Below are 14,189 nucleotides of genomic sequence, written 5' to 3' on the forward strand. Positions count from 1 at the left end.
TCACCAGGAATATATTCTATTTCAAGAGACCAGTTTCTTTGTTCATCCGTAAGAAGCTACTTTTCATCCATTAAAAAATCTGTTAAATGAGATTATAACAGTTCAGTCACATCTTTAGACTCCACTTCTAATTCTGGCTCTCCTGCTTTATACCACATCTATAGTTACTTCCTGTACTGAAGTCTTAAACCCCTCAAAGTCATTCATTGGTTGGAATCAGCTTCTTCCAAAACTCCTGTTAATGTTCATATTTTGACCTCTTCTCGTGAATTACGGTGTTCTTAATGGCATCTAGAATGGCCAGTCCTTTTCAAAAGGTTTTCAGTTATCATTACTAATTTATTTATCTATAATAAGAAACTTTAAACAATGTCTTAATTTTTAAAGTATATAAAGGGTCAAATTCTTAGCACAATTGAGTTCTAGATATGATAGTTATCTATATTATTGATTGAATTAAGCAATTTAAGTATTTGATTTTCCTCCTTCCTATATATATTTTGGAACCAGTTTCTCGAAAATCTTTCTGTTAACACTAACAATATTTAATATATCTTAATAGTCTGAAGGTAATGATGTTCTTTATATCAGTGAATTTTCAGATGATGGTGATCTGAAAATGCTACTTGCAGTAGAAAGCTTTGAATAATAATATATGTAAAAGGCCTTTGTTAAACTGTAAAATTCTCTATAAATGTTGATTCTTCCTTTGCAGAAGAGATGAAGGTTTTTAATTGAAGAGCTTTCCTGACATTAAATTAAATAATATAACTTAATATGCAGTGACCTGAGTAAACAGATATTGAAGAACATAAACCATGATTTTGAGTCTTGAATCATTGAAAAAATTAATGAGGAAGAGTGGGATAATGGAAATATATCTAATATTATTATTAATAAGGGCAGAATATTTGAAAAACATTTATCAGCAATAATAAGTTTGTCAAATACTCCTTCCTTTTAGTCAGTGTAACTTAGTTAAGACACAATTTGGAGACATTAGCAGACTTAAAACTAATCTCTATCTGTGTACAGTATCTAATATCTGTGATTCAGTGGAATCTCAGTCATCCTGATGTGGCAAACATTTCTGAAATGTAATGTTTGTATTGACCTTTAGCAATTTTTGAGTCTGGTTAAAATGATTTTGTTTGGCATGTTTTTAAAAGAAAACAGAAGTGAGACTCACGTGACTAAGGTTCAGATTCTAGCCTTCCTCCTGTGTGACCTGTGTAAATCATTTAACCCTTTGAATTTCAGTTTGTTCTATTGGATCAACTGATGTACTGGATCCATATACTCTAAAGCAAAGTCAGGATGCATCGTCTGTCTCAGGCTGTTTGAAAACTTACTAATTTATATAAGTCATGTCAAGGATTAAAAACAAAATTATATAGTTGCTTGTTTAGCAAATTAATGGAAAAATTAAAATTACATTATTATTAGGGATTATCCTGGAAAGGGCTTCCCAGGTGGCTCGGTGGTAAAGAATCCACCTGCAGTGCAGAAGACATAAGTTCAGTCCCTGGGTGGGGAAGATCCCCTGGAGGAGGAAATGGCAACCTACACCAGTGTTCTTGCTGGGAAATCCCATGGACAGAGGAGCCTGGCAGGCTTACAGTCTGTAGGGTTCACAAAGAATAGGACATGACCCAGCAACTGAGCACCAAGCGCTATCCTGGAAAGCCCAGGAAACAGTCATCTGTAGTCCTTCCTAGTTCTGAAATTCTGTATCCTGTGTATTTTCATCTGCTGTTTTAAATATTGTAGACTCTAATGGAAATCTCATAGATGTAGACAATTTGTTCTGAATGACTTCCCCTGTTTGGTGTGTGTTTCTTAGTAACAGTTTATATCATGATATTTATTTGCTTAGTAAATTGTAAAATGATAGGGTAGAGGTAAACTTGATTAAAACATTCATTCTCAGCTACTTTAAAAGATAAAATGAGTCAATTTATCAGAGAGTCATTCTTGTGTGTTTATGACTATTTTATGGTGATGGTGTTCAGTTTGTATACACGCATGATAAAGACAAGTAAGTACTCAGTTCGTATATTTCTATGTTCTGTTGTTTTTGCTTGGCCATGCTTAATCATTATTAAGGATATTTAGTTACAACAATGTTTCTTTATACTGTCAGTGATATTTATGTACTTATTTATTCACTCTAGGGTCATGATCAGAGTTCAACTCTTGCTCAGCACTCTGTTGAACTGACTTTACCTAATCATCATCCATTTCATAGAGACTTACTCCGATATGCCAAGCTGATGGAGTGGCTAAAGAGTACTGATTATCGAAAATATGAGGGACTAACAAAGGTATGGATTTGATGTCAGTTACTCACTGAGTATAGAGCATTATCTTTTAGAATCGAGAGCTCATGTGTTCAGTTCCACAAGTGACATTTGAAACACTGTTGTATATTCTTAGAAAAGCAGCAAGTAGTTGAATTTCTGAGTGCTTATTAGCTAGGGAGAACATTTATTTTATTTACTTGGCTGGAGAATAGCTATATTTTGAACTTCAATATAATATTAGGCCGTACTGCAGCTTGAAGGATCATTCAGTTTAAATAATTATTTCCTGAGTTTCTTTATGTGCAATATAAAAACCAGAGAGTATGAAGATATTTTCAGTGAGGCATTTGCTTTCTAAGAATCTGTAATCTGTTCTTCTAAGCACATGCAGTATGCCTCTTTATTAAACAAACATTCCACTGTTCCAGGCACATAGAAACATAGGTATTTCTGTTCCTGATTGTGGAACACACTAGCTGGAAAAATTGGATTATCGTATTATGGTACATCTCTTTGTCAGTCACCAGATTTTCATTGTGTGCCTCTTTTGTACTCACTGTAATCCATATGTAAGAATAAGAAGTGACTCCCACATAGGCTCCTACTTCCAGAGAGCATCAGGTCTGCTGGGGAAGAGTAATTATACTTAAAACAGCTGGCCATAGTTAAGTGCTAAACTGGAGATGAGTTTAAATGTATAGCAGTTTAGAGAAAGGAAATTCATGACCTGAAGCTACAGGAGAAAACTTCATAGAAAACACTGGATTTGACCCTTTTCCCTGGACTTTAAGAAGGCCAGGCTGACTGAAGCTGAAATTCCATATTCTAGAAGAGTGAGAAGTTAGGTTGAAAAATCTGAGCTGTGGGTCCTAACAGCATTCTTCACACATAGGAAAAGACTTGATAGGGGAAAGTAATTAAGAACCTAATATAATAATGAACTGAAATGAAATCTTGAACGAGGAAGATGATAGTAGGAATAGAGATTATAAATCACAAGAGAGAATCCAAAAACAAGGGACAGGATGGTGCCAGACTTGTGAGACATAGAGGTTAGAACAGTGATAAATACCACTTGGGCTTCCCAGGTGGCGCAATGATTAAAAAAAATCCACCTGTCAATGTAGGAGATGCAGGTTTGATCCCTGGCTTGGAAAGATCCCCTGGAGAGGGAAATGGCAACCGACTCCAGTATTCTTGCCTGGAGAATCCCATGGACGGAGGAGCCTGGTGGCCACAGTCCACTGGGTCACAAAGAGTTGGACATGACTGAGTGACTGAGCACACACATACACACAGATGTCCGCAGTTGGACAAGAGAAGAGTCATTCATACATTCACTTAGCAAATGAATTGAGCATCTGTTGTGTGCTAACACTGTTGTATGCGCTAAAGATAACAGCACTGAAGAAAATAGGCGAACGCTTGACTGTTCAGAGTACGTATTCTAGTGGAGAAGGACCAACACAAAAGTCAGTTTTGTAGTCTGCTGGAAGGTACTGCTGAGAGCTCTAGCGAAAATAAATCTGGGAATGCTAGGACATCAGAAAGGTTGCAGTTTCAAAAAGGATGGTCAAAGAAGGCAACATTTGAGCACAAATTTTAAAGGTAAGCAGGGGTGAGCAGTGGGAATTTCCGAGGAAAGCTTTCCCAGCACAGCACAAGTGCCCCAAGGCAAGAGCAACCTGGAGCACTGGAGGAGCAACCAGGAGGCCGTTGTGGTGGCAGCACAGGGAGCACAGGATGAGAGGGCGGGCGTGAGAGGTGAGGTGAGGTGGGGCAGGGCAGATCTGGAAGGGACTGTGCACCATTGTTAAGAATTTGGTTTTTACTTCCAGAGAGATGAGGGAGGGGTGTTGATGGGCTTTGAGTAGCAGAATGACATGATCTCACTCGTTTATATAAATGGCCATTGTAGCAGGAACCCATGGGTTCAATACTCTACTGTTGTGTTGCATTCTGATTTGTTTTGAGTCAGCAGAATTCTGATTTGGAGATAGCTTACAGAATAATATTTGTGTGACTGGAATCTTTGCCTTCTGAAGTTTTAAGGATTAATACTGTATTTTGAATAATTAAATACTGTTACATCTTGAGAGTTTTGTGCCAACAAGTGCTTTGTCCCCTAGTGAATATTCAAATGAGTAAAATAATCAATAAGCTTTTTGCCTGATTGTGTTCTCAGTGAGTATTATTGCCCTATCTTTATATATATGTATCATTCATGAATGTAATTTAAAGTGAAGAAGCAAGACAATAGCCATTCTAGTACTAAATTATGAAATCATTCTCTGCTCACGGTATATTTTCAATTGACAATATTGATGTGCTTTTTTAAATGAAATTATCTTATTTCCAAGGAATCTTACTTTATCTTGTGTTTGAACTTGTGACAGACCATGCAGTTTTATGCCTGATAATCTAATTTGGTTGCTCAAGTGTTTTCAAAAATAGGAATTTTATTAATATGACAAAGAAAGGAATGAAAGGAAATGGAAAGAAAGGAATGAAAAAAGGAACCTGACAAATCAGTGTTTCTTTGGTAAGAAATAATAATTAAATCCAGATACTATTTAAACTTCATACTTCCCAGGTAGTATGTGCTAGTGGTAAAGAACTCACCTGCCAATGCAGGAGACATAGGAGATTCAGGTTCAGTCCCTGGTTCGGGACGGTCCCCTGGAGAAGGAAATGGCAACCCACTCCAGTATTCTTGCCTGGAGAATTCCATGGACAGAGGAGCCTGGTGAGCTATATAGTCCATAGGGTTGCAGAGAGTTGAACCCAGTTGAAGTGACTTAGCACTCACCTTTGTATTTGGTTAGTTGTACCCAGCTCACACTTTTTGGCAGGACCAGGAAAAGCTTGTCTTCATTTCTTTAGGGATAAGAATAACTAGGCTCTGCCCCAACTCTACTTATGGCTGAATCTAAGCAAACCCCAGATTTGGGGTATATGTAATTAGAGCCTAAGGAAAATACAGGTGCGTTGGACATGTAATGAGCTTGGCTGCCCAGAATCCCTTCTCCCTAGCTGGGGCTCTGAGGTATGCATGTAGAGTGGTTGATCGGGTCCATCCATGTTTAGGTAGGAACAATCTTTCCTCTCCTAATAGTCCCCTGCGGCCAACAGTCCTGAAGACTGCTCAGACATCGTCTCTCAGCCTCAGTCCTATATTTATAAATATAGAAAATAAAACATGGTGTTATCCGTAAGACTCTACAGTGAGCACAAAATAAAGTTGGAAATACTGCCTGAGATAACAGTATTTAAACTCAAGATAGTTGGATTTTAAGTTAGGTGCTGTATACAGGGTGCTAAGAAAAATACGTACAGTGAGAAACATCTTTCTGAATTTAGTAAATGAATGAACTGAGAGTCACACCTATCTGTGGCCTTTCCCACCCCTGAGTTCTGTTGAGAACCTGGGGGAAGGTATTCAGTCATTTGAATTGTATTGAAAAAGAAGGTGATTTTCGGTAGTCTGCTCAAATCACTGTTTTCAAAATAGCAAAATAGCTGTTTTGAGACTGTTTAAATTGCTTGGGTAGTAGTGTGCACTTAATTTGGGTATTGGAATGCAGTCTGTTATATTGAGTGAGTTGAGTAGAAATCTAATGATTTTATGAATTATAAGTTGGTCAGTCATTTACATTGATTTCCAGTGATTAGTGTTTTTGTAAGAATTTAAAATTCAAAGAATGAGATGCTGAAAAGTGAAATAGCTCAATGAAATAGGAATAATTTTAGGGTCTGTTTAACTTCAGGTTTGCTTTTGAAGTTATATACAAAGAACACAGGAAAAAATTTCCTATTTAACTTTCCTTACGGAGAATCTGTGGGAAATGTATGTGGCATACAAATTGGAATAAGCAGGCTCTATATTATGTTTCATCCAAAAATTTTTTATAAGGACATATCTATCTATAAAATATCTAAATATATCTAATATATATTTATATATTTATAAAATATCTTAAAAAATCAATGATGAACTATGAGTCAGTATACAGATAATTTAAATGATATACCTTTGAAAGTTACATCTGATGTTTACAGCAAAGTAAACTGTTCTAAAACTGGATGTGTTTGAAATTGAAGTGTAGATTCCGTGATAAATTTAAAAGAATAACTAGGCATAGAGGTTTTTCTGCTGTGGATTTATTTAAATTTAGTGAAACTCTACATAAGGCATTTAACATAGGATTTGGAAAAATACATGGTCTCCCACTGTTGAATCTTTAGTAAGGGTATAAAATATTTTTGTATGACAGTAAGCATATATGATGAGGGAATGAGTTTGCCTGTTAAATAATAGATGTTTTCATTTGAACTAGAATAAATTTTGTTTTTTAAAAATAAATTATTTGATTATGAAAACTGTAAGATGTAGTAATTAAATTCTTATGAAAGTAACCTATTTTGGGTTAATTTAATACCCCATGCTGGCAAGGTATGGTAAAACTCAGTGTACTGCTTCAATGTCATTGATACTGTCTGTTGGTAAAATAATTTTTAAAACAGCAGGGCAATATGGAGGAAGAGTTAAAAGATTCCCTTACTCTTTGGCACTGTAGTTTTACCCTTAGGAAATTATTCCAAGGAAGCAGTTCATTAGAGATGAAAAGCTTATTGTAACATTGTCTATCACAGCAAAACATCGAAACCACTTAAGTAGTCTGTGTTAGGAGGATGGTTTACTAAATTGAGAACATCAACAGAGCATAATACTGTGCAGTCATTAGTGTATGATACTGGAAAAGCCTGATTGTGCTGACTCAAATACCTTATATAGTATGAATGCAGCTATATTTAAAATACATGAAAGGTAATGTGTAAATTACCATTGGATCATTGAAAAAGCAAGAGAGTTCCAGAAAAACATCTACTGCTGCTTTATTGACTACGCCAAAGCCTTTGACTGTGTGGATCACCACAAACTGTGGAAACTTCTTCAAGAGATAGGAATAGCAGACCACCTTATTTGCCTCCTGAGAAACCTGTATGCAGGTCAAGAAGCAACAGTTAGAACTGGACATGGAACGACAGACTGGTTCAAAATCAGGAAAGGAGTACGTCAAGGTTGTATATTGTCACCCGGCTTATTTAACTTATATGCAGAGTACATCATGTAAAATGCTGGGCTGGATGAAACACAAGCTGGAATCAGGATTGCTGGGAGAAATATCAATAACCTCAGATATACAGATGACACCATCCTTATGGCAGAAAGCAAAGAAGAACTAAAGAGCCTCTTGATGAAAGTGAAAGAAGAGAGTGAAAAATTTGGCTTAAAACTCAACATTCAGAAAACTAAGATCATGGCATCCAGTCTCATCACTTCATGGCAAATAGATGGGGAGACAGTGGAAACAGTGGGAGACTTTATTTTTGGGGGGCTCCAAAATCACTGCAGATGGTGACTGCAGCCATGAAATTAAAAGAGGCTTGCTCCTTGAGAGAAAAGCTATGACCAAACTAGACAGCCTGTTAAAAAACTGAGACATTACTTTGCCAACAAAGGTCCATCTAGTCAAAGCTATGGTTTTTCCAGTAGTCGTGTACTGATGTGAAAGTTGGACTATAAAGAAAGCTGAACGTGGAAGAATTGATGCTTTTGAAGTGTGGTGTTGGAGAAGACTCTTGAGAGTCCCTTGGACAGCAAGTAGATCCAACCCAGTCAATCCTAAAGGAAATTAGTCCTGAATATTCATCGGAAGGACTGATGCTGAAACTGAAACTCCCAATATTTTGGCCACCTGATGCGAAGAAGTGACTCACTGGAAAAGACCCTGATGCTGGGAAAGATTGAAGGTGGGAGGAGAAGGGGACGACGGAAGATGAGATGGTTGGATGGCATCACCAATTCAATGGACATGAGTTTTAGCAGGCTTTGGGAGTTGGTGATGGACAGGGAAGCCTGGCGTGCTGCAATCCATGGGGTTGCAAAGAGTCGGACATGACTGAGCAATTGAACTGAACTGAATGTATAAAAGTGAAAATGTGAGTTTGATTATTCAACTTAATATTTTTATAAATTGTTAATATTATGATGCCAGTTCAGTTTTTTAAAAGATGGAAAATAGCCTTCTTATGTCCTATGAAATGCATCAAATATTTTAAGACCACAAATTCAAAACAAGCACAAAGGATATGGGGGGATTGAGAAATGGAAATTGTTGTATTTGTTTTATTAATGAGTATGTGTTGTTTTCACTTTTAAGAATTACATGGATTATTTATCACGACTCTATGAGAGAGAAATTAAAGAGTTCTTTGAAGTTGCAAAGATCAAGATGACTGGCACAACTAAAGAAAGCAAGAAGTTTGGTAAGCTTAGGCATCTCAGTCCCCTTGTTTGTTTTCTATTCTATTAAAAATTGCTTTATTTGTGACAAATAATTTTAAGACTTTTTAGGCAAGGTGGAAGGAGATACAATAGAATTAGTAAAAGAATAAATCTAATGCATTGGTTTATAGGTTTTTCATGGAACAAGTATGTCTCTAAATACTTATTTTTACTGATTAAAATTCTGCAGTATGTGAATTTGACAGCAATTGTAAATACATGCCATGTCTAATAAAAGTACAGTGCACCTCATATCCGCAGATGCGGAACCCATAAATATGGAGGACCAACTATGGGACTTGAGCATCCATGGATTTTGATATCCACGACAGGTGCTGGAACCAACCCTGCACAGATACCAGGGACAACTGTATATAGTCATAGAAGAAGCAGTTGGCCAGAAAATGAAGTGCAGTCTGGTAGAGAAAGTACTAGATTAAGAGACATATGTTGAAAGTTCAGTTTCTGATTTCCTAAAAGACCTTTTATAACAGTTGGAGGCAAGTCTGTGATCTCTTAAGTCATTGCACTCCACAGGAGGTGAAAGTGATTCCTAGCTTCTTACTTCTCACTGGCTATTTTGAATCAAAAAGAAAGTTTCTAAGTGTTTTCTCTCCTGTGAAGGGGCTATAAAAATGTCACCAAAATTTCTCCTGTAATTATACTTTATTTTTCTGAAGAGTTATTTTTGAAACAAGAAGTTTTTTTGTTGCTTCTAAATGTGTTAAATAAACAAAAAACTTGATTTAAAAGGATAACCAGTGAAAGTATCAAGTTGCAAGGAAATGATTTGCCGAGGCCACATTCTGCTCTTGCATGTACCCATCTCTGGACTTCTTTTTGGATGGAGTTCTGTGCCTATTGGAGTCAAAACCTGGCCTTAAAGGGCTACAGTGTGTCCTCTGTGTCTGCATAGTTCCCCTTTAGAACCATGAGTTTAGCATTTGCTTGTTGAAAGGAGCCTGTGCCCTGATTGAAATTGATAGCTCATCTTTCCATTCTTTTCTTTAGGACAAAGAAGACTATCTTTAGTAGTGGGTAATTATTTTATGATTCACTGGTTTGTGGTTGTTTTTTTTTTTAATACAACACTAATATATTGGTGATACTAGTTCAGATTTTTTAAATGGTTTGAATCTGTGTATTACACTTCGGTAAAGATACTGATAAAAATATTGGGACAATAGGCTTTTGGAAACAGAAATGCTAACTCATCCTAAAGGTTAATTGTTCTTAAACAGTGTGTTTATATCCTTGTTAATGTTTCACCATGGATATGTTAAATCAATTTTTCTTTTTAGTAAACAACATATTAATACAGTTACGTGTTTAATGTTTTCATTTAGTATATTTGTCATCACTTGTTACTGCAGTAAAAGGGAAATCTTTCTAAAACTACCTCCTTGGGAGGTTATTAATGCCACTATCATAATATTAATTTATCAAGCCTAAGATTCTCATTGACATAAATGACATAATTGAAATATAATTTAAATCAAGTACAATAGTATCTTAATGGTATCATTGCATTAACCTAAAACCTTGATTTTTTTTCTTATCCCTTGAAGTTCTTAAATTATCTTGTTAAAAAAATTTTAATTAACCTAATACAAGTTTAGAAGATACTTTTAAAACAGGGTTAAAATTACATCTCTTGTATGTATCTATTAAGCAATAAAGAATAGGAGAGTAACCAAAAAATTACAGTTTCTATTACTTTGATGTTATCAGTTACAAGAAAAGAAAAACTAAATAATAAACAGAATTCAGAGGATAAAAACTATTTTGTTCATCTTTGAAAATGTAACTTGTTGGTCATCATTTAAAAATAAATTTCAAGTAAATACAAATGACTTCAGAAGTTCTAAATAGGTAGAATGTAAACTTTTTCAAGATAGCTTTTCAAGGATTCAAATTACGTTTAAATCAGTTCTTAATAGTAATTACAATTAAAAGAGAAACCTAAAATTTAGGGAAGATAACTTTTCAATGGATCAAAATTAAGTAATTATGAATAAAATTTAAATTTGTTTTGTTTTTTCCTTGCTCTGAAAATGCTGCATCGTAGATACTAATAAGAATAGAAAGTCAGATTGAATGTGTTTTACAAAAGGAAATTGTGTAGACAAAATATAGTCGTAGAGATTCAGGGGAATTCTCTCTTTTTGAACCATTCTTTACTCAAGTCTTTAACATTTACTTAGTTCAGATAATTTAAAATAATGTTAAAATGCCAGTAAACTACTTTTTCTTTGTGGTAAGGTTTTTATAAAGTCTTTGCCTTTTTTAGATCAGAAGGTTTACCCTGATATCTTCAGAGGTGTGGAATTGTCCCCCCAAGATTGATACTTTGGTGTTTTTTCTTTTGTGCTCCTCAGATGTACTTAATGAAAAGACAGGCAAAGGATATTTAGTAATAATTTTTTAAATCGCTTGTTTTTTTCTTTCTACTACTAAGATAAGACACACATGTGTTAGTTGAGCCCATTTACATAAGAACTTCCTTATTTTTATTAATCCAAAACTTAAAAAATGATATGCCAAAAACTTATTTTTTCAGTATTTCTCCACTAAATTAAGAAATCTTGTTGACTCCAAAGGGAGTCTTGAACACAAGACTAAATTCAGTCCTGACTGGAAGATTCATTCAGTAAATGTTTATTAATTACCTATTATATGATAAGCCGGAAAAGGCAATGGCACCCCACTCCAGTACTCTTGCCTGGAAAATCCCATGGACGGAGGAGCCTGGTAGGCTGCAGTCCATGGGGTCGCTGAGAGTCAGACACAACTGAGCGACTTCACTTTCACTTTTCACTTCCATGCATTGGAGAAGGAAATGGCAACCCACTCCAGTATTCTTGCCTGGAGAATCCCAGGGACGGGGGAGCCTGGTGGGCTGCTGTCTATGGGGTCACACAGAGTCGGACACGACTGAAGTGACTTAGCATAGCATAGCATTATATGATAAGCACTGCTCGGTACTGAGAATGCAGCATGAGCAAAGACCCTACCCTCTTGATGCTTATACTCTAGCAGAAATTGTTTAAGGATATTTAAAATTTATCGGAATATTGTTACTTCTTGCTGATAAATAATACAGACTTTTTTATGAGCCCAAATAGGGCACTAGTAGTATTTATTAACTACTTTAAAAAAAGAAAAATACATGCAGCATTAGGCTTTGCTCTGAAACCGGTGAGCTTAGTAGAGTGACAGCTTAAGGCCACCAGAAGGTACTGTTCAGATTGACCAGCTAGTGGCTCCAGCGCATCCCTCCCTACTGGTCGCTGTATTGTCCAGCCTTATCATTTCATATTCCTTGAAACTTCAGGCAGACAAGGCTGGGAAGATTTACATGTTTTTGCTCTGGCAAATTAGTAGTTTATATTCGAGCTTTTGCCTAGCGATAGCAGCTATCACTATCCCTGTTTGGCAGGAGTTGACACATTGTTTTCTTTTTTTTTATTATTATTATTTTTTTTTTATTTTATTTTATTTTTAAACTTTACAATATTGTATTAGCTCCGCCAAACATCGAAATGAATCCGCCACAGGTACACCCCTGCCCCCCATCCTGAACCCCCCTCCCTCCCCGCTCCCCAGACACATTGTTTTCTATTTCTTAAATATTTCTAGAGTTATATTCATTAATTTTCTGTTTTATTCTGTAATTTCTTTCTTTGCCTTTCAAATTAGCTTCTCATTTGGGTTTAGAATGTTTCACAAGACAATCTCTACAATTGATCTAACAAATACTAAAGAGAGGTTTTAGATAAAGGAAATACCAGATGACCCTGAAAGAGCTCCAATTCCCACATTAGACCTGTTCCCTCAGCTTTACCCTTCTACCTACTCATCTCCCAATAATTAGTATTTTGATACATATGTTTTATTCTCAGTGTTCACAGAGCCAGTTAAGTTACTAAATAGTTTAGCTTATTATTCTAAAATGGTTTTAAAACCCCACTCATAATTTTTTTATCAGAGGGAGTATAAAATTATTTAGTACAGTGGAGATTCCTTCCAAGAGCTTTCAGTGAATACAGGATTGTTAATGCATTTAATGTTTAAATGTGCAACTTCATTCTATTAAATTTTCACTGTATTAAATTATTTACTTGAACTCTGTTTTCTTCAGAAATCAGAACTTGCAAGTATAGTCTTTAAATTTAAGTACATCAGCTTAGGAGACTTAAAAACATCATTTAAAAGTGTGGGGGAGGTTTACAAATGTAGATATTTTTACCTGAATATTTGCATAAAATAGTACATTAAAAGACTAGTAAAGTCTTTTCTCTCATGTAATTTCTCAAGCAGTAGCTGACCAACTAAACATACGTTGCATCTCTCGTTACTTGATGCTCATGGTTCTTTGCATGTGTCTTTTAAACTAGAGCTTTAACTTCCTCTTGTGCATGGTTTGTGCAAATTGCAGTTTATTAACTTGTCTTTGTCTTTGATGCTTGCAACCTAATCCATCACAGCTACACTGCCTCGAAAAGAAAGTGCTGTCAAACAGGAAACAGAGAGTGAGTATGCTTAGTGTATTAGTAGGTATTCTCAATGCATGTTTGTTTAATGTCTAGAAATTAGTTATTTATCTTGAAAAAAGTTACACCAGAAATATTGATTGCTCTGGGTTGCCAGGTATTGATGAAAGAAAACCAACAGAAAGGAAGTGGTATGACTACATCCAAGAAATATGTAATATGGTTAAACATGTATGGTGGGTAGTCAGAAATTTATATAAAGTCTTAACCATTATACTTTTGTTTTCAGGCTGTGTTTAGAAACTATAAAATTTCTTGTATGTGTGGTCAGATTTTGCATAATGAAGCCAAAGTTTGTCTCTAACTAACTATATATCATATTTTTTATCACTTATTTTATTATTTGTCCCTTCTGACCATCAGCGAATAATACAGGTTAGCTGAGAAATAGTCAAGAAGAATAAAAATGTTTTATTGTTTAAATTTAATTCTGAATAAAAATATCACATTTTCTTATAAAAATAGAATCCTTTAATTATTTGATGTATGTAGGATATTGTCCAGACATATTGTTCTCATTTTTCCTCATGGCTATTATAGATACCTGTGTTTATACCTAAACTCAGATGTCCCATATTAATATAGTTAATAACGTATGTGTTATATTTTAGTTGTATTTTAAATACAACAAATATTCAGGGTTTGTTTTTTTTTCTCTTTTCATTTTGTTCAGTTTTTAAAAGAACTTTAATCAGTTCACTTGCTGAAAAAACAAGAGTGTCTGAGTTCAGGAATGTACTGAGTCATGTGTAATTGACATTTTTAGTAGGGCAAGAATAATTGAGTGTTGGTAGTTTCATATGGTTCAGCCTAATATGTTGATTTAATGTAGAGGCAAATAACATTGGAATATGGCAGTTTTTTTCTAGAAATACAATCATCATGTTAGCTAGTATTCTAGGGGGTCATTGACTTTCATCCATAGTCATATCTTCTGAGTGGAAAAGAAATCCTCATCTACTTTAGAAAAATCATCAGGCAACT

At 35.2% G+C, this 14,189-nt stretch overlaps 1 protein-coding gene across 6 annotated transcripts in view; it reads left to right on the plus strand.

Moving 5' to 3' along the window:
• Positions 1-14,189, plus strand: part of EXOC1 (exocyst complex component 1) — a 52,655-nt gene that overhangs the window by 23,759 nt on the left and 14,707 nt on the right. For 3 of the 6 annotated variants that reach the window (XM_055588627.1, XM_055588630.1, XM_055588631.1), the window contains 2 exons: positions 2,175-2,324; positions 8,528-8,633. In XM_055588627.1, coding sequence (XP_055444602.1) covers positions 2,175-2,324; positions 8,528-8,633 — 256 coding nt within the window. Of the gene's footprint in view, positions 1-2,174; positions 2,325-8,527; positions 8,634-9,663; positions 9,691-13,139; positions 13,185-14,189 lie in introns of all 6 variants that reach the window. The other 3 variants (XM_055588628.1, XM_055588629.1, XM_055588626.1) reach the window with 2 other exon arrangements.

The sequence above is a fragment of the Bubalus kerabau genome, chromosome 7 (genome assembly GCF_029407905.1).
Source record: "Bubalus kerabau isolate K-KA32 ecotype Philippines breed swamp buffalo chromosome 7, PCC_UOA_SB_1v2, whole genome shotgun sequence".
Taxonomy (NCBI): Eukaryota; Metazoa; Chordata; class Mammalia; order Artiodactyla; family Bovidae; genus Bubalus; species Bubalus kerabau.